Genomic DNA, 23,832 nt, shown 5'->3' with positions numbered 1-23,832 from the left:
TCGTACCACGTCAAGATTTATTTTATAAACACAGTGTTGACTAACCTTGTGCACAGCTATGGCAAAGGTGTTTGTGCTTAGTTGCTTAACCCTATGTGCAAGACTACCGTCTGTCTTCATTTCGTAGAGTTCATCGTCTTCATTAACCCAATAGATTCTAGAAAAAAAAACAATGTAGTACCCAATCGATTCTAGCAATAATAACAATGTAGTACCCAATCGATTCTAGCAATAATAACAATGTAGTACCCAATCGATTCTAGCAATAATAATAATGAAGTACCCAATCGATTCTAGCAATAATAACAATGAAATACCAAACCGATTCTATCAATAATAACAATGTAATACCCAATCGATTCTATCAATAATAACAATTTAATACCATATCGATTCTAGCAATAAGAACAATGTAATACCCAATCGATTTTATCAATAATAACAATGTTATACCCAATCGATTCCAGCAAAAATAACAATGTAATACCCAATCGATTCTACCAATAATAACAATGGAGTACCCAATCGATTCTATCAATAATAACAGTGTAGTACCTAATCGATTCTAGCAATAATAACAATGTAGTACCCAATTGATTATGGCCAACATAACAATGTAGGAGCACACCGTCTTAACTAACCCAATAAATGCAGGCAATAATAACAATGAAGGAGCACATCCTTTTCAATTACCCAATAAAGTCTGGCAATAATAACAATTTAGGAGCACATCGTCTTCATTCACCAAATAGATTCTAGCAATAATAACAATTTAGGAGCACATCGTCTTCATTCACAAAATAGATTCTAGCAATAATAACAATGTATGAGCACATCGTCTTCATTCACCAAATAGATTCTAGCAATAATAACAGTTTAGGAGCACATCGTCTTCATTCACCAAATAGATTCTAGCAATAATAACAATGTAGGAGCACATCGTCTTCATTTACCCAATAGCTTCTGGTAATAATAGCAAAGAGGTGCACATCGTAATTATTAACCCAATAGATTCTGGCAGTAATAACAAAGAGGAGCACATCCCAAAAAAATCTGGCAATAATGACAATGTAAGAGCACATCGTCTTCATTAACCCAATATATTCTGGCAATAATAACATATAGGAGCACATCGTTTTCATTAACCCAGTATATTCTGGCAATAATAACATATAGAAGCACATCGTTTTCATTAACCCAATATATTCTGGCAATAATAACATAAAGGAGCACATCGTTTTCATTATCCCAATATATTCTGGCAATTATAACAAAGAGGGACACATCGTCTTCATTAACCCAATATATTCTGGCAATAATAACATATCGGAGCCATCGTCTTCATTAACTCAATACATTCTGGTTATATAAACAATATAGGAGCACATCGTCTTCATTAACCCAATATATTCTGGCAATAATAACAATGTAAAGGCACATCGTCTTCATTAACCCAATAGATTCTGGCAATAATAACAATGTAAAGGCACATCGTCTTCATTAACGGAATAAATTCTGACCATTATAACAATGTAGTACCCAATAGATTCTGACCATAATAACAATGTAGTACCCAATAGATTCTGACCATAATAATAATGTAGAACCCAATATATTCTGACCATAATAATAATAATGTAGTACCCAATAGATTCTGACCATAATAACAATGTAGTACCCAATAGATTCTGACCATAATAACAATGTAGTACCCAATAGATTCTGCCCATTATAACAATGAAGTACCCAATAGATTCTGACCATAATAATAATGGTGTACCCAATAGATTCTGACCATAATAATAATGTAGTACCCAATAGATTCTGACCATAATAACAATGTAGTACCCAATAGATTCTGACCATAATAACAATGTAGAACCCAATAGATTCTGCCCATTATAACAATGTAGTACCCAATAGATTCTGACCATAGTAATGATGTAGTACCCAATAGATTCTGCCCATAATAATAATGTAGTACCCAATAGATTCTGACCATAATAATAATGTAGTACCCAATAGATTCTGCCCATAATAATAATGTAGTACCCAATAGATTCTGACCATAGTAATGATGTAGTACCCAATAGATTCTGCCCATAATAATAATGTTGTACCCAATAGATTCTGACCATAATAATGATGTAGTACCCAATAGATTCTGCCCATAATAATAATGTAGTACCCAATAGATTCTGACCATAATAATAATGTAGTACCCAATAGATTCTGCCCATAATAATAATGTAGTACCCAATAGATTCTGACCATAGTAATGATGTAGTACCCAATAGATTCTGCCCATAATAATAATGTTGTACCCAATAGATTCTGACCATAATAATAATGTAGTACCCAATAGATTCTGACCATAATAACAATGTAGTACCCAATAGATTCTGACCATAATAACAATGTAGTACCCAATAGATTCTGACCATAATAACAATGGAGTACCGAATAGATTCTGACCATAATAACAATGTAGTACCCAATAGATTCTGACCATAATAACAATGTAGTACCCAATAGATTCTGACCATAATAACAATGTAGTACCCAATATATTCTGACCATAATAACAATGTAGTACCCAATATATTCTGACCATAATATTAATGTAGTACCCAATAGATTCTGACCATAATAACAATGTAGTACCCAATATATTCTGACCATAATATTAATGTAGTAGCCAATAGATTCTGACCATAATAACAATACAGCAATACATCGTCTTCATTTACCAAATAAGTTCTGGCACTAAAAACAATGGAGCACAAAACACATATATAATTATGAGAGTCACTGTAAGGTCTTCTAATCAACATACGATCAGGATTTTCTGTTAATTGTACATCAACGCCATACAAGATGGAGCCTCGTTCTGCCTTTTATTATCTAAACTGACCAAGCAAACTATTATTATTATCGAACTAGATATAACTACATCGAACATAATCGAATCGCATTAAGGATTGATCGCAGTATTTTTTTTTGCCTTTATGCTGTATGTACGCAGTAGGGCATGCGAGCAAATTCCATGAAGCGCGCTATATATTTTAATGAACAGATAAAAAATAATAGTGATATATTGGCGCTTTCATGACTGGGGATTTTGTTGCCACATAGCAATTAAGTAAAGGCTAATATGGCACACGTAAGAATTATAAAAGCTAAAATATTTGATCTGTACACAAAATGATGTGTTATTATTTTAATCAATATAGTAAAATGAGTTAGACATAATAATGTACATGTATTCAAATTGGCATATATAGTTCACCTTAAAGATTTGTTTCACAATAAATAAAGGCACTTAAGCAAAATAACCTACAGTTTCTTGTCATAGTCAACGCTGAGGGCTTTAGGATTGGCTGCTTCACTATTAAGGGTCATAATGGTGCCTGTGCCGTCCATTGCCATTTTCTTTATGGAACTTCCACTGGTCCAAACAAGAGCTCTGCAAATCAATCATAAATTAAAGGTCAGCAATAGTCAAGGTCATGGATAATTATTCAAAGGTGAATCAAAATAAAGTGAAAATGTATTTTTTTCGCTAGAACTATTTCGTGCGCTGTGAAAGTAATTCGTGCTTGTCATGGATATGCGCGCAGTGATTCAGATAAATAGTCAAATCGGTCTTTAAATAGTTCTAAGGAGAGTGAAGCATTATTTCTTGAAAGCTTCGTGAAAACTGTTTTATGGTGACATTTGAAGCGAAAAATATATAATAAGCGTTCTAAATATTGCCACAAGCCAAGGTTTCCACGATGCTACAGACGAGAGTCTTCAACAAGGGAGGTAATTACATTAAAAAGGAGTTCCATACGGGCATTTTATCTTCAAGCATAGCAAAAATTTTGGATTAACTTATCTGGGATGGGAGGAATATTTATGAAATATAGTTGATTTCTTCGAAAATAAAATTTGTTTATTTTTCATTAAACAACAATGAAAAAGCTATCAAACTATACCTTTCGTGAGGCAGAACCATCAGGTTGGCGGGCATGTCGTTTGTTTCTCTGACTGTCTCTGTTCCGCCATCTTCTGTGTTGACTAACCAGATTTGACCACGTGACTCGGACCAGTAAAGGTTGTTATCAAACCAGTCAAAGGCAAGGCCTGAACAATGCAAAAAAATAAATATTGATTGTACCACTAGTATTACCCTGACAGTTTAGGATATCTGAAGCAAAATATTGCTTTCCAACGAAGCATTTATGAAACTATTGATCACGTGGTACAAACACACACACAAAGCCACACTCTGTTTCGAATAACACTTGGAATAGGAGTTGACATTACTGATGGATGGATAGATGCATAGATGCATGGATGTAACGGGACGGGATGGGTGCATTGATGGATGGATGCGTGGACGGGACGGGACGGGACGGGACGGGACGGAACGGAACGGAACGGAACGGAACGGATGGATGGATGGATTGAATATCAGTCGTAGGGAATCCTTACTATATCTCGTTATATTCTAGTGCAGATTTTGAAAATAAAATACAAACTGTTTACCTGTGACTTCACCAACTGCGTATGTGACAAGTTCCTTTGCTGTATCGTTTATGTTCAGGTCTACCGGTCGTTTATATATCCTGTTACTTGCGTCCGAATAATAGAATGCTCGTCCAATACTGTCCACTTCTACATGTTGAATAAAGTCGCCAGGTGCAGCTGTACAAATAGAAATTGCATAAAAAAGTGAATGTTTACATTTTTCATACGTAGGTAAGTATTTTATAAAATTATGACATATGTTTTTTGCTTATTCTTTGACGTCATGACGTTAGGTTTTCGTATCAAATAGGCGCAGGTGGTGTAACTATCGTTTTCGCTATCTCGCTTGGCCAATCGGAACACCTAGGCATTTTCCATCGAAAACAAAAGCGGATGTATGTCGGTGCTTTAGTAAAATTTCTTGTAAAACTATTATTAACTTATTATAGTGCTTTACGTGCAATTTGTATTACTAACTTAAAAAAATCCTAGTGAAGTGAATTACTGCCTAAATACTTTTCTAAGAGTTCTAAGAGTAAAATCCTCAAACTAAACTGTTAATTAAAATTTCTACGCGATCTTTTTCGCCTTTTATTTAACGCAATTTTCATCATCAATTGATCGCGTTCTTGCGTTCTGCATCTCACTTTGTCACCCTCAGAATTCGTCAACCAAAACAGCAGAAATCAGGTATCATAAATATCAGAATAAAATTGCATAACCCGGCAACATTAATTCGTGTTTAATTATTTGGGCGTAGTTTCATAAATCAAATCCTCTCTCCCCAACCCCCACCACCCAGACCGCCCCCAAAAAGCTAATATTTAAGGAATTACTTGTCGTAATGACAAGTTTTCGAATAAAAAGCTCTTTACTGATATTAAACAAACAAAGTGAACAACCAATAAGGATATATGACATCTTGAACCAAATGATCTCACAGTAACGTTTATAACATACCTGTTGGTGCCGGAGTAGTTGTTGTTGGTGGTGCCTGCGTTGTTGTGTTGACTGTTGGAGGGGAAGTCTTCTGCGTCGGTGCTGGTGATGTTACGTTTGTACCATCGGTAACCTGCCGCCGTCGACGAGAACTCGGCGTTGTTGTCTTAAAAAAAAACATGGTCCTTTTATATTGATCCGTACACAGATCAGAACATCCGATTTAATCTTATTTCTAGTATAGGTATAAAAGTATAATAATAGAATGACTTTGTAAATGCCAGAATGGACAGTTTTATTATAAATACAATTACAGGGCAGGATCCAGAACGTTGGATGGTGCATGGCGTAAATGAGGGGCACAACCTTTTGATATTCGGCCCGATCCCCACCTGCACCCCAGGAACCGAAATTTAAATGGTTTAAACTTTTGGCAGGTTGGGCCTAAAAAATCGACCCTACCTACGGAATAGGCGCCGACCCTAACGTTTTTATAGTCAGTTTGAAAAAAAAAATGAAAAACTAAAAAAAAAAAAAAAAAAAAAAAAAAATTCTTTTTTTTTTTGCTTTTCAATATGTAGTTTAAAACCTTAAATGCTTATACAGAAGATAACTTTAACACCATTCTCCAATGATGAAAATGACATTCTTATATAAAGCCTAATAAAAAAAAAATAAAAAAAAATAAAAAGCCTACCTACCCTACCTATTTTTGAAAAGGATGTAACCCTAACCAAACAATTTTTTTTTAGGCCTTGGGTTTTTTTATTTTATTTTTTATTTTTTATTTTTTTTTTTGGGGGGGGGGGGGGGGGGGGTTGAACCCCCTAAGTAAATCTTAAAAACAAAGGATCGGATGCAATCAAAATATGGTCGATCGGTACAACATATTTTTTAATACGCCCTACCTGGTTAGACGGGATCGATCGAATCACAGTGAAAACGCATGGGCTGTCATAGTAGGCGTTTGCCGACACGCGTATGTCTGCGAGACAGATGTGGGTGTGGCTGACCAGAACCATCGCCCTGTGAAAAAGGCCCTTGTTCTCTGAAAGTATAATGGTATAAAATTAAGCTTTCTTTCTATGACACAATCTATGTATTACTTTATTGTTCACTTAATACAAGGGCACCAGTCAATTGTAACCCCCACCCCCACCCCACCGGGTCCGGGGAATAGCGGGGACTTTGACTTTCGGTCCAGCCAATCCTGGATAAATTTCCCGCCCTGCGGAGACAAACTGCTGGTAAAATCCCCGCTAAAACCCCGCACCCCGTGGATGTCCTAGGTAAGGCCCATTCCCTGCTATTTTCGGCGCAAAACCAAAATCATCGCAATCAATCGCCGCATGGAAGGTAAAACACGGCCTATTTCCCCCGCTGTTCCCGGTGTACACTCTGATCGGGGGGGGGGGGACTACAATTAACCGGTGCATAGCAGATAACAGTAAACAACCCGTATGCTAAGACAAACGTACCTTTACACTTGTTTGAACTGGCTGGATCAACTTCGAATCCCTCTGCGCATGTGCAGACAGCGGACATCTGATTGGTCAAACAAAGGTGCTCACAGTCCAAGATGGCACAATGATCTGTAACATTTAATTCGAAAGGGATAAGAACTGATTTATTAAGAATCAAATAAGACAATATCATGTTATAGTTGGATTAAATGAAGTTGAAATTATTCAAATGTCAACTGACTTTCACGACAAACAAATCTCAACCAATAAAAATCTATGATTAAATTTACTGCAAAAAAACAAAACGAATGATCCATTGGCGGGAAAGAACAGCCAATAAAAATCTCAACCAATGAAAATCTATGATTAAATTTACAGCAAAAAACGGATGATCCATTGGCGGGAAAGAACAGCCAATAAAAATCTCAACCAATGAAAATCTATGATTAAATTTACTACAAAAAACGGATGATCCATTGGCGGGAAAGAACAGCCAATAAAAATCTCAACCAATGAAAATCTATGATTAAATTTACTGCAAAAAACGGATGATCCAAGTGAACGTAAAATTCTAAACCAGAAGAAACAAAGCGAAATAAAATGTCGCAAAGTATAATTGATTATATATTATATTTAAATATGCCAACTAAGAATGGACGTGGTGACCATTACTTATGTCTCTTTGAACTATCTGTCTGTAAACCGGCTTACTATTACATATGCGTCTTTTTGTCTTTAAGCAGGGTAACCATTACATATGTTTCTGTGAACTTTCTGCCTGTAAATCGGGTTACTATTACACATGTCACATTGTGTCCTTGAACCTTGTGTCTTTCGGCAGAATAACCATTACATATTATGTATCTGTGAACTTTCTGCTGTAAACCGGGTTACTATTACATGTGTGTCTTTGAAGCTTGTGTCTATAAGCAGGGTAACCATTACATATATGTCTCTTTGAACTTTCTACCTGTAAATCGTAAATCGTGTTACTTTTACATTTGTGTCCTTGAACTTCGTGTTTTGCAACAGAATAACCATTGAAGAAAAAAAAGCTTTGTTTGAACTTTTTGTCTATAAACAGGGTATACATCCATAAAATATGTGTAACCAATTTATGTCTGTATGAGTAACTCACTCTACATACATCTGCACTTTCCCTTCTAGATTTTTATTTGACCTCTTTGGCAGACGAAAACCTAAAAGAAAAGAACGGCGAAAGGTACGTTTTCGCTTATTGTTTGTCATCGTCGGAAACCGCCGATACACACTACGCTATACTTCGTTGTGTACGTTTGAAGTGTTCCGGAGAAGTACCGTGGTTGCCGACGATGATTTTTTGTATACAATAAGACTCTTTTTGCATTGATGTCTTTTATAATTGATAAAAAGTAAAACTTCCAAATGCTTCATAATACGATTTCATGCAATTCGTTTTTGTATGACAGAGCAAATTAAAAAAAAAACACCTACCGACTTGTTTTAGTGGTTGATCTTCCTCGAAATAAGCCGCCACTGCGTAAATATATTCCGGGTAGATCGAGATGGACGTAGCCTCTTCTTTACCGTAATGGACTCCAATGGTGGTGTTATAGAACATCGTATCACCATATGATACGTCTGTAACTACCACGATGTCCTGAAACAAATCATGATTTATATGTGTGTGAGCGTATCAAATTTCAGGCGCGTAGCTGCCTATACGCGAGTACGCGGCTGAATCCACATGATTCTGACATCAGCTCAAGTTGCAGTACGCGTACTTGACTACATGATCAAAACTAATCAGAACGCCCAGAATGCATCACATTACGCCATGTATTTTAAAATATTTCCGAGGGGACATGCCCCCGTACACCCTAGCAAATTATGAATCATCGTGAATAGAGGGCGACCTACGCCCCTGTCAAGACACGTTGATTTAAAGGGGCTGGACTGCGTACGATGAGATAGCGAAAAAAACACGAACATTGTCAAAAACTGACATAAACTTGGTATCGATGTGTACAATGCATTGAAACTTACTAACTGAAGTACCACATAGTTTTCAATTTAAATTATTTTTCGCAGTTTTTCGTATTTTTCCATTAAAAAAGATTACTAGGTATGTCTACCTAGTAGAATTCATTCCCTATGCGTGATTGGCTAGTCGATGTTATCACGTGATATTACAAGTTAGGTATATAGCTTAAATATTAAATCCGTAAAGAATAAGTCCCCGTGGCATAGTGGATACGACACTGGATTGCAATTTTGGCGACACCGGTTTGAACCCGATCTCCGACTCGATTTTTTTTTACATTTTGGTATTTTTTAACAATTATGATATCAAAGAGTAAACCATTTTATTAAATAATTGTCCTGAGATTCGGTACAGAAAAAAAACTTGGTTTGGTGCCAATCTGGTGTACAGTCCCTTTAAAGTCGACACAAAGAAATTCAAGTTTTTATTTTCAATTATAAGTTTGCTGTTTTCACGATGGGAACATATTACAAACACCGACTCAATGACAGATTTAAATAGCATAGAAAAACGTAATCGGACTCCATTGTGATGAGTTTTGGCCCCCTCTTTTGTATTTCGGATGTATCAAGTGTTCGTTAATACTGAAAATGTCACGCGGACCCGACGAATTCGACATCATAGGTTCCGACTGTAATAGGTACGGGCGGGTCCAGCAATTGACGTTAGAGAGGGCATAACTTAGGGACGCAACCTTTTGTTATATGCCCCTACCTCAGAACCGAAAGTATATGGCATAAATTATTGAATGGGGGTTTGATGTTACTACTTCGAGATAATTTAAACTATTTGTAGTCGGAAATGGTGCATTAATAGCGTATGATAGTTATTTTTTCTCCCGGCATATTGAAATAAAATGTAAACTTTGACGATTTTAGAAGGGGCCCGCGCCGGGTACGCCCCCCTCTAAATCCGCTAGTGATAAGATTTGTGTTGATGAATGTTGTGAAAAGTGGGAGGTGGAAAGCTCACAAGCACAGTAATGGGTAAGGCCCTTTCGGCGAGTGCTGCATTAATTGTTAGTCATTTTATGTTTTGGAACACAGACATGGTTAGAGTTACATGTACCCTGGCACTTTAACGCACACAGTGTATAGAAGGGTCATACAGTTGCTCCATTTAACTATCCCATCACAAGACGATTAGTACATGTAACTTTAAGTGGTGTGGCGGGGAATCCTGCGACCCCTGGATTGACAGTCAAATGTGTTATCAATAGAAGAAGGACCCGCCACATTCTAAAGTATAATTCATCCTACCTTATATATAGCAAGATCCCACAGCAGCCCGTACGGTATACGCCTAAGCGTTTGTCTGTCCGTCCCGTCAAACGTGACGGACTCGATCGTGCTCTTGTCCCGGTCAATCCAGAAGAGACGCCGCGCAACCGTGTCCACCTCCAGCGTCTTAGGCGCCAGCAGGTTGTTGGAGACAATTGTGTGGCGGTTTTTCCCAGTCATATCCCCTCTTTCAATCTTTGGATGCTTGCCTGAATCACTCCAGAACATTATCCTGCAAAGAATTATGTTTTAACTTAAAGAATATGTTTGTAAATACGTTTACATGGCGTTTACTATATTTTGCGAACTACATCGGTCAGGATGGAAAAGCACATTTTCAGTGGGCTGAAATTATGCTCTCATGCGAAAGGAAAATGTATAAATTATCATTCAACTAGGGGAAAATCTTCTGGTTTCACTTCAAATAAGGTTTGCACTCATTGAATTGCTGGGGGAGGGGGTAGCATTAAGTCTGTGAATCAGGATCAGTTGATACAATTAAACTCCATAAGAACTTGAGATTCCAATACTTGGCGAAAACGCCTTCGTTGATTGCCTTTTCCATCACAGTATTAAAACCAAAGCCAGTGTTTAAGTTAAAATGTCCTTGAAAATAATTTTTAAAAAATCTGTAAAAGTGTCATTCAAGTAAAATTACAAGTTTAGTTATATAGTAATACACTTTTCTCATACCCTTCCATTGGGTGTAGAGCTATGCCTGCTGGTGCTTCAAGACCCTGGTCCACAAGTATTGTGTAGATGTCGTCGTTGATCTTTTCCATCTGCCCCGCTGCTGCGCATATCCACCGGTAGATGGAGTCAGTCCAATAAACGGTGTGAGACAGCCAATCAACGGCGATCTAAGGTCATAGAGACAAAATATGATTGGTTGGATTTTGAATAAAATCAGCAGACTGTCTAAGACAGCCAATCAACGGCGATCTTGGATGATTGAGACAGATATGATTGGTTAGATTTGGAGTCGGTTCAGTAGACTGTGTAAGACAGCCAATCAACGGCAATCCAGGATGACTGAGGTAGGAAAGTATTAATTGTTTTGAATGTAATACATTGTTTACGATTAAGCCAAAAGTTAATGATTAATTGCTAAAAGTCATTTTTAGAAATATAATGTAAAAATATAAATCCAAAGAACAAAACATGAAACATAAACATATGCCCCAGTCATAGTGTCAAATTTCGACCGCACCGTTGTGTCCCGTTTTTGACCTCAACATTTTGAAAACTTTAGCCAGGTGCAACGTTGTCGCAACGTGCTAGCCACGCTTTCGCCACTTTGTAGTCCTGCTGTGACATGATCGAAGGCTAAAGCCACGCTCTAGCATCTTTTCCTCCATGTGACGTTGTTCTACGATCGACCAAGTTCTTACAACGGTGTAGTGCGTTGTGGGGAAACGTAGCCAAATTTTTAATATGTCCAAAACTAAACTTTTGAAATGATTTGTTTACGTTTAAACACGCTTTATCTACATTCAATTGGTCATTCCACATTTGTTCTCGTTGAAGCCACGTTTTATCGCGTTTCTAAACGTTCCTACACCTGGCGGTCAAAACGTGATCTATGACTGGACTATCACGACATAGGCTTTATTACTTATTCATTAAAGGGACTCGCTCATGGTTTTATAAAATGCACTTTTTATTATGAAATAAAGTGTGGCAAATCATAAGGAGTGTTTAAACTCTGTTACTGACAGCAAATGTTCATATTGCTCAAAAGTCATCTTTGAAGACCACAATTTTCAAAATGCGTTATTAACGACTTTCAGCGAGTTTGCTGTTGCGTGATTGGTTGATTGACATTATCACGCGATGTTATCAATGTTTTGTTAAAATGTTATAATATCTATTACTTTCGTATACGTTCTTTTGGCCTAGTGGTTTTCTTGTTTTCTTGACTTAACCGGTTTTGGAAAGCACCCCATTAAATATAAAATATTGTTTTAATACTTGTATTGTTGTTTTTTTTCTGCAGTTTGCTATCACAGAGTTAAACAAAAATAAAATAAGTGTTTTAGATGCATAACCGGGAAAACTATTTTTTGGTCCATAAACATGAGCGAATCCTTTTAAGCTAAACGCAAGCTGCAATGGCCAGACTGAATCGGCTATTGACTAAGACTAGCGGTTGCTTAAAGCACGTATGCTGTTAGAAGTGTAATAACGTTGGTATTTATAAAAACATCTTAAGTAATTTTCTCACTTAAGTCAATGTTGTGAAATGTTCGTTGTCAAATTAAAATAAATGCATAAGTATTTTAACCAAATAGAAATAAAGTGAATGACATACAGTAATAAGATGAATATTAATCATGTTGTTATATCATTTGCACAGTGAGATACTTAAATTACGAAAATGACTTTGAGACACTTGAATAAGATAAATTATACTTAAGTCTGGAAATGAAAAGATATTTGTATAATACCGGATCATTTATGAATATACTTAACGTATACCTGAACATCCGGGTTCGTAACATTTCGACTGTTACACCCAATGCTCAAGTCTGCGGCATTATCGAATGTGAAATATTATTTGGCATACAACCTTTAAGCTACACTCTCACAGATTGAACGTTTTACAACTTTTTTTATTTTTTGTCTTGGAACGAGCCAATTTATGCAAAAATGCACGAACACCAGTGATATAAGACTGCTGACAAAAAAAATCAGATCGCAAATTTTCATATTTAAGTTCAATTATTGATGTTTTATGTCTTATTCTTAAACCGTTAGTAACGCTTTTAGCCATTAAACATTAATTTTCGAACAGAAATATGAACATCTGCGGTCTGATCTTTTGTCAGCAGTCTTATATCACTGCATGGTTTGCAGATATTTACGCAAACATTGGCTCATTCCAAGACAAAAGTTATTCATTTTTTTTTGTCAAAACGGTAAATCTGTGAGAGAGCAGCTTTAACAAAATGTATAAACAAGTTCAATGACCACTCAGATAGATTGTTTTAAGTATGTTTGGTTTAGCGATATTGTATTTCTCATTATAATACAACAAGCATGAGCATACAATCAGATGAAATAAATATAAATGGGCCGATTGTTGAAAACTTTCTTAAAGTTAACAATCACGTTGTGAACTTCATCGTTGTTAAACTTTAAACGTGAAATGTGTTGTATAGGTTTATATGTTTAATTCAAGCAAGTGCAGCTGAAACAGATGTGCCAAATTTTATTTAAAATACAGCTGATAACAAGTGTATTTAAAAACAGTTAGAGTAATAGAGATTTGAAAGTTAACAACGATGCGATTTACTTGGTTGTTAACTTTAACGAAATTGTGAACAATCTGCCCAATGAGACATATTAAGACATGATAAAAAGAGATGCTTAATGCACCAGTCAATTGTAGCCACGCCCCCAGGTCCGGAGAATAGAGGGGAATTCGACTTTCGGTCAAGCCGATCCCGGGTAAAAAACTCCGTCCTGTGGGGACAAGGTGCTGGTAAAATCCCCGCTTAATGCCCCCGCACCCTGGGATACCTTGGTAAGGCAAATTCCTTGCTATTTTCGGAGCGAAAAACAAAACCGCATGCACGCGACACTGCGGGACCACCTGGATGGTAAAAAACATGGCCCATTTCCCCCGTTATCCCGGGGATACCCACGGACTTTGGAGGGGAGCGTGGTTACAATTGACTGGTGCATAACAATAACCGAAGATAATACAGAATTGCGAACAAAAAGGACACGGTAAATATGATAGAAATTCCATTTAACTCTCAAACATGCACATGCCTAAAAATGTTTACTTCTAAAAGGGATGGGATAACATAATCGTGTCGGTGGAAATCTAGTTCATACAGCAGCTAAAGAGTTCTTAAACCCATGCTTATTTTAGACAAGGTCCATTCGAAACGCTTCGCCCATTTCAATCGAAAACAACCTCGAACTGATATAGACGGTTTACCATGTCAGAAATCTTTACCTTTAACTACATTGCAAATAGACTTAGACTTATGACTTTACTCTGGGAATCCTAATTACTTGTGCAATAATACAATTAAATGGCAACCTTTTCAAACTTGCATATATAAAATACACGTTAAACAGTACTATTAATTAATGCTATTATTTAAAAAGTTACGAACTAATTCTACTGATGTACCGGCATACACATGAGGTTGTTTCGATGGAAAATGGCCGAGATGCTCCAAATGAGACGAGTTCAAACGAGGGACGTTCAGTAGATAGTTGCAACTGAAGCACGTGGTGTATGATTCATATTAGCTACAATAATGAGCGATCAAGGATACTTTTTTATTTTTTATTTTGACATTTCTTATGTATCCCTGTACGTCACGAGTCTGCCACAGTTAAAAAAAATCGTCCAAAGACTTGTTGACGGCCATTTAGGTAGACTAGATTCATATCTGGGTAATATATTCAAATGTCACGTGACGAAGATCCATAGTGGCGTAAAAAAAGAATATTTGAGTTTTTGCATTTTACCAAATATTAATGTTTTTACGGACAAGGGGTCCATTAAATTGTTGAAACAATGCATATAATGGTAAAGAGAGTCTCGCATCTGTTCTATGTGCTATGTAACGCCGCATAGCGACATCGCCGCATAAATGTGTTGTTTTTTTTCGTTTATGCGTTGATTTTCAACGCACAGAACTTGGTCAAGTATCGATTTTCTGGAATATTTCGGGTATCTTGGTAAGTGTTCTAGTAAAATTCTAATCACATTTTAAAAGGACTGTACATCAGATGGCACCAAAAGAAGTTTTTTTTTCTGTAACGAATCTCAGGACAATCATTTAATAAAATAGATTACTCTTTGATATCATACTGTAAAAAAAATACCAAAATGTAAAAAAAATCGTGTCAGAGATCGGGTATACGAAATAGTGTTTAGTCATCGACTTATTTGTCTTTGCTTTTAACTAATGAGAATGTAAATCTAAGCACAGAAACTCTCAAATCTAAATAAAGTAAAAACGTGTTTAAAAATCTCTTAAAAATAAAAGAAATGTTCGAACTAACTTAATTACTCTTGTGACATCTTGTGAAGAAAGAAAAAACACGAAAAGGGTACTTTTAGTATAAAATCAAGTTTTCAAATGGTCTTGCCCTAGGTGGAAATAAATCCCTGTCATATTTTATTTAATGTTGAGTCTATCAAATTCGTTTTTCCTATTTGTCAATAAAATGTACCTTTATCAGACCATAAAAACATTTCAAACATTTTACAGCAAAATAAGTAACACTTCAGTTTCTTATCATACTGAACTACCCTCGCCTAAAGAGAAAATATGTTCATTTCTGAACGACGAGATTATTGTCGCAATCAATAACTAATCATCAGTATCACTGTGAACTAATATATACGAAACATACGAATGTGGATGTTTGCCAAGGACCGCTCCATATATTTCCAACATACCAACCCCAAACTGCATCTTTTTAAAGGACACTGTCCAAGTAATAGCTAGATGGCATGAAGTTATACTTTAATAAATAAGAATGAGTGGAGTGAGCATAGAGTAATTCATTGTATATATCTATTGAAGATCACTTGATAATTTGGTCGGATGAATATATCTATAGTAGATCACGTGATACTTTGGTCGGGCACCATTTTGAGACTGTACATTATTTGAATATACCTATAGTAGATCACGTGATACTTTGGTCGGACACCATTTTGAGACTGTACATTATTTGAATATACCTATAGTAGATCACGTGATACTTTGGTCGGGCACCATTTTGAGACTTTACATTATTTGAATATACCTATAGTAGATCACGTGATACTTTGGTCGGGCACCATTTTGAGACTGTACATTATTTGAATATATCTATAGTAGATCACGTGATACTTTGGTCGGACACCATTTTGAGACTGAACATTATTTGAATATATCTATAGTAGATCACGTGATACTTTGGTCGGACACCATTTTGAGACTGTACATTATTTGAATATAACTATAGTAGATCACGTGATACTTTGGTCGGACACCATTTTGAGACTGTACATTATTTGAATATACCTATAGTAGATCACGTGATACTTTGGTCGGACACCATTTTGAGACTGTACATTATTTGAATATACCTATAGTAGATCACGTGATGCTTTGGTCGGACACCATTTTGAGACTGTACATTATTTGAATATACCTATAGTAGATCACGTGATACTTTGGTCGGACACCATTTTGAGACTGTACATTATTTGAATATATCTATAGTAGATCACGTGATACTTTGGTCGGACACCATTTTGAGACTGTACATTATTTGAATATACCTATAGTAGATCACGTGATACTTTGGTCGGGCACCATTTTGAGACGGCACATTATTTGAATATATCTATAGCAGATCACGTGAATCTATGGTCGGACATCTTTTTGAAACTGTACATGCTTATGATATATCTATAGATCACGTGATACTATGGTCGGGCACCATTTTGAGACTGTACATTCATTTAATATATCTATAGCATATCACGTGATACTTTGGTCGGACACCTTTATAAGAATGTACATTCATTGAATATATCTATAGATCATGTGATGCTTTGGTCGGACATCTTTTTGAAATTGGACATGCTTTGAATATATCTATAGATCATGTGATGCTTTGGTCGGACATCTTTTTGAAATTGGACATGCTTTGAATATATCTATAGATCATGTGATGCTTTGGTCGGACATCTTTTTGAAATTGGACATGCTTTGAATATATCTATAGATCGCGTGATACTATGGTCGGACACCTTTTTGAGACTGTATATCCATTGAATATGTCTATAGCATATCACGTGACACGTCGGACATGTGATATTATGGTCGGAAATCTTTTTGAAACTGTACGTTTATAAAGTAGATCACGTGATCACGTGAAACTTTGGTTAGATCCGTTTTCAAGACTGCACATTCATTGAATATATTTATACTAGAGCACGTGATATTTACCTTTTTGAGATGAAAAAGCATACGGTCCTTGGCAAAGCAAAATCATTTGAACAATATCTATACAACTATAATAAGGTGAACTATTCTATGGAGTGCATGCTAAGTAAATGGTGCCAGCTAAGGGATATATTGTATACCTGGACCTGCCCTTTAGAGACACCGATATGGAACATATCAAACGTCATTTCAGACTGGTTAAGCTCCGCGTTGAAATCTTGGCCATAAATAATTGCCCTAAAATATCATATGGGTGATACTTACATAAAAACAAGTATGTGAAAAAAACAGTATAAAAAGCTATGATTTGAACGTGGCTGTTTCTTTCAGCTATTATAACAGCTTTGTTCAGATTAGGATATTTGATATTTTCTGCATGAATTAAACAGAATGTGTATACCTTGAAAAGTACATTATGTAATTCAAAACTGAAATCGTGCTGAAATAAAAGCTTTGTCATCGATACAACCACGTTCAAGTCATATGAGGATGGCCTTGATACATTTGGCCGGTACGTCTTAGCTCAAGGGTAATCGGAGAATCGTTCTCACCCACGGGCTTTTGGCACCAATTCTGGGACCAGGGTCAATATTCACTAATAAGTTTAAGTCTCAGCTTGAGACTAAGTCTCAGAAAAGAGATTTCTGAAATGTTATAAACTGTAAAAATAGTATTTGGCTTGAAATTATCTGTGTAAATAATTGTAAAACAAACTATTTGTAAGAAAAACTGTGACGATTTTTTTCTCCATTATTAACTTTCTAATGCAAAATTTATGATACAATTATTTTTTGCAGTTAAGAGCTTGAGTTTCAAATTGAGACGAAGAATGTTAGTGAATATGAAGCCAGCATGCCCCGTTGCTGGAGCGGGTATGCCCCACATACAAAGCTGTTATGCCCTGTTGCCGGAGCTGTTATGCCCCACATACTGAGCTGTTATGCCCTGTTGCTGGAGCGGGTATGCCCCACATACAAAGCTGTTATGCCCTGTTGCCGGAGCTGTTATGCCCCACATACTGAGCTGTTATGCCCTGTTGTCGGAGCTGGTATGCCCCACATACTGAGCTGTTATGCCCTGTTGTCGGAGCTGGTATGCCCCACATACGGAGCTGTTATGCCCTGTTGCCGGAGCTGTTATGCCCCACATACAAAGCTGTTATGCCCTGTTGCCGGAGCTGGTATGCGCCACATACTGAGCTGTTATGCCCTGTTGTCGGAGCTGGTATGCCCCACATACTGAGCTGTTATGCCCCACACACCGTCAGGACATACCTGTACTTGTCCTTTGGAGACACCAATGTGGGCGAAATCGAATGTCATGTTATCCAGTTCAAGTTCGGCGTTAAAGTTGGTGCCATATACTAGTGACCTAAAATAATATCAATTAACCTGTCATTTCAAACAACAGTCCTTCATTCAGTTTAATATTATTTCTCACGTTAGCTCGACTGGGTCATCTATACGTTAATATGGTTCATTTTGAGTCCGTTTCTTGTGCACAAACCAATACCACAGTTGTTTGATCGTGCCATATGACCTGTACAAAATTGAGTGAAATGAAACCTAATAAGACCAAGAAAGAAAAAATGTTTAGGGTAACCTTCCCAAAATTTCTAGATAGGGTAGGTAGGGATTTTTTTCTATTTTTAAAAAAAAATCAAAATCTGTCGTAAGTTCAGAGTGTTTTCTTGCACATGGCAGTCTTTCCTACATTACTGTCATTGCCTGACTTTGTTTTATCATATAAACAATAATTCTGATTAAAATCTGCATTTATCCGCCCCTCGTAACTCTCTATTCAATAACGATTTTTTTTGCTCAGAAACGGAAAAAAATTGTTAGGGTCGGCACATTTTTAAAGCTGGGTCGGGTTACCCGAAACAGACATTTTTTTAGGCCTAAATTCTTCAGATTTATCAAAGGGGTCACTCCAACCGACTATCTAGCATGCAATAACCCCTTTGACCTCTTGGTTAAACTGGAGAATTTTTGTTTATATTTTTGGATTAAATGTCACTAATTTCTTTAAAGGTCATATGCCACCAAAGCAGGAGTTCATTCCCTTCAAACTACTGTGACCAATCAATACAGAGGATCTTTAAGTGAGGCCAATATAACATATGACTCAGATGAGGCCCGTACCCACGACCTCCTGGATAAGTAGCGGATATCTACACAACTAGATTTACCCTCACTACTCCTCTATTGATGCGTATGATTTGAATATGACCAAACAAACCGTATTACAAAAGTTCCAGTTATCAATGTTATGTACAATATATAGTAATTTATCAAATGCCCTACGATGATAGTATTATGATCTCATCATTGGCTTTGCTAAGGTTTAAAGTATCAATGCATATTACAAATTTCCGTAGTACTTTATAAATTGTAAGATTACCTGTTATCAAAAGATTAATTAAACAAGATGCATGTTCAGATTGGAAAACTTGTTCATATAATATAGCCTTTGTTCTCAGTAAAATAAATAAATTGGGTTTTCTAAATTTTGACAGATACGACTAAGCGCCTCTCTTGTGAGGCCAGCATCTTATTTCTCATTTATTTTAGAACATGCCCTGAATATTAAGCCCAAACAAGCTTAGTGTTTGCTCTACATTGTCAGCGAGATCTGCCATTTCGCTATCGCATTGACCCGCCATGCAGTGATTGACAGGACTTTTTGACAGGCGCATGGATTAGTTTTAAAACTGATGCAATTTGGGAGGGGCTAACACTTAGTCGGTTAGAATTTATTAAGTTATTTCTTCGTGAATAAGAAACCGCGGTCGCTCCGCTTCCTTAGGTAACTTATTCACGAAGAAATTACTTAATAGACTCTAACCTTTACGAAGACACTATCTGGGTGTTTTTAAACGGTTCACAAAACAACTAGTATTATCCGTGTCATGGTTATAGTTCTATATCTGTGTTAGACATGTGCGTGTGTTTTGTAAGCTCAAAAAGTAAATCGCGTTTTTGTAATATACGTCCCTGAAGTTAAAGTATAATAATACATTGAAAACACAGACAAAGATCCAGAGTCAACCATTAACGCAAAAACCCTGGTTTGGAGCACAAAGCTGTATATTATACTCCTTAAAACAATTAAAAGCTGCAATCTCACAGATTGACCGTTTTGACATTTTTTTTTGTCTTGGAATGAGTCATTTTTTCCGTAAATGTATTGAAACCAGTGATACAAGACTGCCAACAAAAGATCAGATCGCAGTTTTCATACGTTCCAAAGTTGATGTGTTATGGCTAAAAGCGTTACTTACGCTTTAAAGCTACACTCTCACAGATTTACCGTTTTAGCAATTTTTATTTTCTGTCTTGGAAAGAGCAAATTTTTGTGTAAATATCTGCAAACCAGTGATAAAAGATTGCTGACAAAAGATCAGATCGCAGATTTTCATATTTCCGTTCGATTAAGAAAAATGCTTAAAACATCAATTTTTGCACTTGGATATAAAAATCTGCGATCTAATTTTTGTCAGCAGTCTTATATAACTGGTTTCCATGCATTTTCGCAAAAATCGGCTCGTTCCAAGACAAAAAAAAGTTGTCAAAACGTTCAATCTGTGAGAGTGCAGCTTTAAGGTTTTAAGGTAAATGTTTTTTTCAATATTTACACAACCTATCATTTTATTTAACAAGGTATTGGTTTAACATGGATGTGTAACACGGGATACTTTCCAATAATTTTTATTATAAAAGCATTGATAATTTCAGCCATGAGACTGTTAAGTTAGGCACTGAATATGTCTACCAAGCTAAGAAGCTTGGACAATCTCCAGCAGTAATAACTCAAAACATATCTTATGTCTGTTTCAAACGTTCACAACGGCTGGTAGAATATGTCAGTTATTCATAGTACACATTATTACATTCCTTAACTGCATTCTCACAGATTGACCGTTTGACCAAATTTTTTATTCTTTTGTCTTGGAATCAGCCATTTTTATGTAAGATTCCACTGGTTTCCAGTGTTATAAGACTGCTGACAAATGACCAGATGGCAGGTTTTCATATTAACGTTCAAAAAGTGATGTTTTAAAGCTGCACTCTCACAGATATACCGTTTTTACAACTTTTTTTGTTTTGTTTTTTGTCTTGGAAAGAGCAATTTTTTGTGTAAATATCTGCAAACCAATGATATATGATTGCTGATAAAAATCATAACGTAGATTTTCATATTTCAGTTCATAAATTAATGTTTTATGGCTTAAACCGTTGCTAACGGTTTAAGAAAAATGCGTAAAACATCAATTTTTGAACTTAAATATAAAAATCTGCGATCTATTTTTTTGTCAGCAGTCTTAAATAACTGGTTTCCATAGATTTTCGCAAAAAATGGCTCGTTTCAAGACAAAAAATAATAAAAGTTGTCAAAACGTTCAATCTGTGAGAGTGCAGCTTTAAACCGAAAACCTCATAGCCTCATTTTAGCCATAAAACATTAAATTTCGAACGTAAATATGAAAACTGCGATCTGCGCTTTTGTCAGCAGTCTATTCCAAGACAAAAAAGTAAAAACAGTCATTCTGTGAAAAGTGCAGCTAGTTTTGTGCTGTTCTTCTATAACTTTTTGCTACTGAGCTTGTTTCTGCAGCTTTTTGCATAAATATTAAAATGCTGCTGCTTATATAAAAGTACATACGCAAGTACAAAAACACTGAGCCACTTACTTGTAATGTTCATCATACATATAGACCATCTTTTCATGGAAGTCGACATCAATACTTAAAAACTTGATGTAGATGTTGGTAAAGGCCACGCCTGGAACCCCACCACTCCAGTTCTGGTAACCCGGCATCATGGGGAGGTGGCGTAGATGGGCGAAATCAGAGCTGTAGTCGTCGTAGGTTGTGAAAATCAATCCCCGCTCTGTAAAAATTAGTAAAAAAAGTGTTCAGGTTAAAAAGTATTTTTGTTGTTGTTTTCTTTCATTACGTCAATATGTTGAAGCATATATCAGTTTTATCTTCATCTAAAAACATCCGTTCTATGAATATTTTACTAGCATTTTAATGCTGCATTATTATGTTGTTTTCGTAATAGATGTTGTTGTTAATGTGCGTTTGTTGTTGAAGAGGTGATGGCTAATCAAATAGAAGTTTGGGATCAGTGGTTGTTATTCTAATGGCAAATGTACGAGTATTAATTATGTTGCCGGTGACGCTGTTTGAAATGGCAGTTCCTGTTGCATCGTCAGAGACATCCCGATACACTTATACGCACTGCTGCATTCAGTATGTGTATACCACGTGCTAAATTACGTCAAAAATCCTACGTCGGAAGGCAACATTTGGCTTTAAATGAAAACTTTAAACAAAGATAACTTTACTATTTTTCTCCATTTTAAATGAAACAGAGGGCAGTTAATGCCGCTTAAATAACCCCGCCTTCGGTCTTTTACCAGAGTTTGATTGAGAGTTTAGTTTCTTAAAACACTTCGACACACCTTTTCACAAAACTGCCGCCTGATGGAGCACTGTCAAAACATTACTTTGGAAACAGGTTTATCGAGGTGTTCGGGGAAACTAATCACCTTATCAAACTCCAGAAATGAAATAAAGGCGGGGCTCTTAAAGCTGCGTAGGTTCTTACCTTGTGCTGTGTTGCCTGTGGCAGTTTTCACGCCCTGTCATTTGTTTTAATTGACGAAACGAACAAAATTCTGTTGGAACAGAATCCGATTGTGATTATGAATTGCCTTCATAGGAGTTTTTGGACTTTGTGCCTAATATATCAATTTTGTTGATGGAAGTGTATTAACGTTGTATTTTTTCTGAAACTTTATTATATGTTGAGAAGAAAGTTAAAAACTAAGTTAGTAACGAGCATTACGAAAACACCATCGTGCGTACGAGGATCTTGTCAACCTTTGAATAGAATTTAAGTATTTTGGGTGGGGTTTTTTCTTGGAATTTTTGGTTGATATTTAAGGTTTTTTGATAGATGATCATGTTTCAATTAATTTTGGTATTGAAAAAATGACTGTGGTTTTAAAGCGGGGTGTGGCCATAGGGTGGGTTATTTCAACGCAACTGCCGCCTGTGGTTTTGGCATCATTTTGTCCGGCAATGCATCCAAAAAAATATTATAACTTTTTTTTCTCTTTGTTACTAAAATTGCAAAAGAAAATACACTTAAAGTATTGAGAAATATACTTGTTTAAGTGGAATGCGAACCCCCGCCACTCCAGTCAATGCACTTATGAGATAGTCCCTTTAAAGCTGCACTCTCACAGATTAAACGTTATGACAGCTGTTTTATTTCTTTCTTTAAACGAGCCAATTTGTGCGAACATGCATGGAAACCAGACATATAAGACTTCTGACAAAAAAATAGATGGCAGATTTTTATATTTAACTTCAAAAATTGATGTTTCATGCACTTTTCTTAATCCGTTAGTAACGCTTTTTTCCTAAAATATTAATGTTTGGACGGAAATATGAATATCTGCGATCTGAGTCTCTGTCAGCAGTCTTTTATTTCTTGTTTGCAGATATTTACACAAACATTGTCTCATTCCAAGACAAAAAAAAATGTCAAAATGGTGAATCTGTGAGAGTGCTGCGTTAAAGATATGCAAACATAAAAGCATTAACAAATGGCTTACTAATGTTA

At 36.1% G+C, this 23,832-nt stretch overlaps 1 protein-coding gene across 4 annotated transcripts in view; it reads right to left on the bottom strand.

The window, feature by feature from the left end:
* LOC128244669 (low-density lipoprotein receptor-related protein 2-like) overlaps nucleotides 1-23,832 on the bottom strand; it is a 91,448-nt gene that overhangs the window by 33,327 nt on the left and 34,289 nt on the right. For all 4 annotated transcript variants that reach the window (XM_052962693.1, XM_052962691.1, XM_052962692.1 and 1 more), the window contains 12 exons: nucleotides 21,888-22,086; nucleotides 18,469-18,565; nucleotides 10,914-11,080; nucleotides 10,200-10,452; nucleotides 8,391-8,556; nucleotides 6,933-7,046; nucleotides 6,363-6,502; nucleotides 5,476-5,620; nucleotides 4,534-4,692; nucleotides 3,981-4,128; nucleotides 3,341-3,466; nucleotides 46-157 (listed from right to left, as the gene is read on the bottom strand). In XM_052962693.1, coding sequence (XP_052818653.1) covers nucleotides 46-157; nucleotides 3,341-3,466; nucleotides 3,981-4,128; nucleotides 4,534-4,692; nucleotides 5,476-5,620; nucleotides 6,363-6,502; nucleotides 6,933-7,046; nucleotides 8,391-8,556; nucleotides 10,200-10,452; nucleotides 10,914-11,080; nucleotides 18,469-18,565; nucleotides 21,888-22,086 — 1,826 coding nt within the window. The remainder of the gene's footprint in view (nucleotides 1-45; nucleotides 158-3,340; nucleotides 3,467-3,980; nucleotides 4,129-4,533; nucleotides 4,693-5,475; nucleotides 5,621-6,362; nucleotides 6,503-6,932; nucleotides 7,047-8,390; nucleotides 8,557-10,199; nucleotides 10,453-10,913; nucleotides 11,081-18,468; nucleotides 18,566-21,887; nucleotides 22,087-23,832) is intronic.

Source organism: Mya arenaria, chromosome 8, assembly GCF_026914265.1.
Source record: "Mya arenaria isolate MELC-2E11 chromosome 8, ASM2691426v1".
In the NCBI taxonomy this organism is placed as follows: domain Eukaryota; kingdom Metazoa; phylum Mollusca; class Bivalvia; order Myida; family Myidae; genus Mya; species Mya arenaria.
This window is presented reverse-complemented; position numbering and strand designations above follow the sequence as displayed.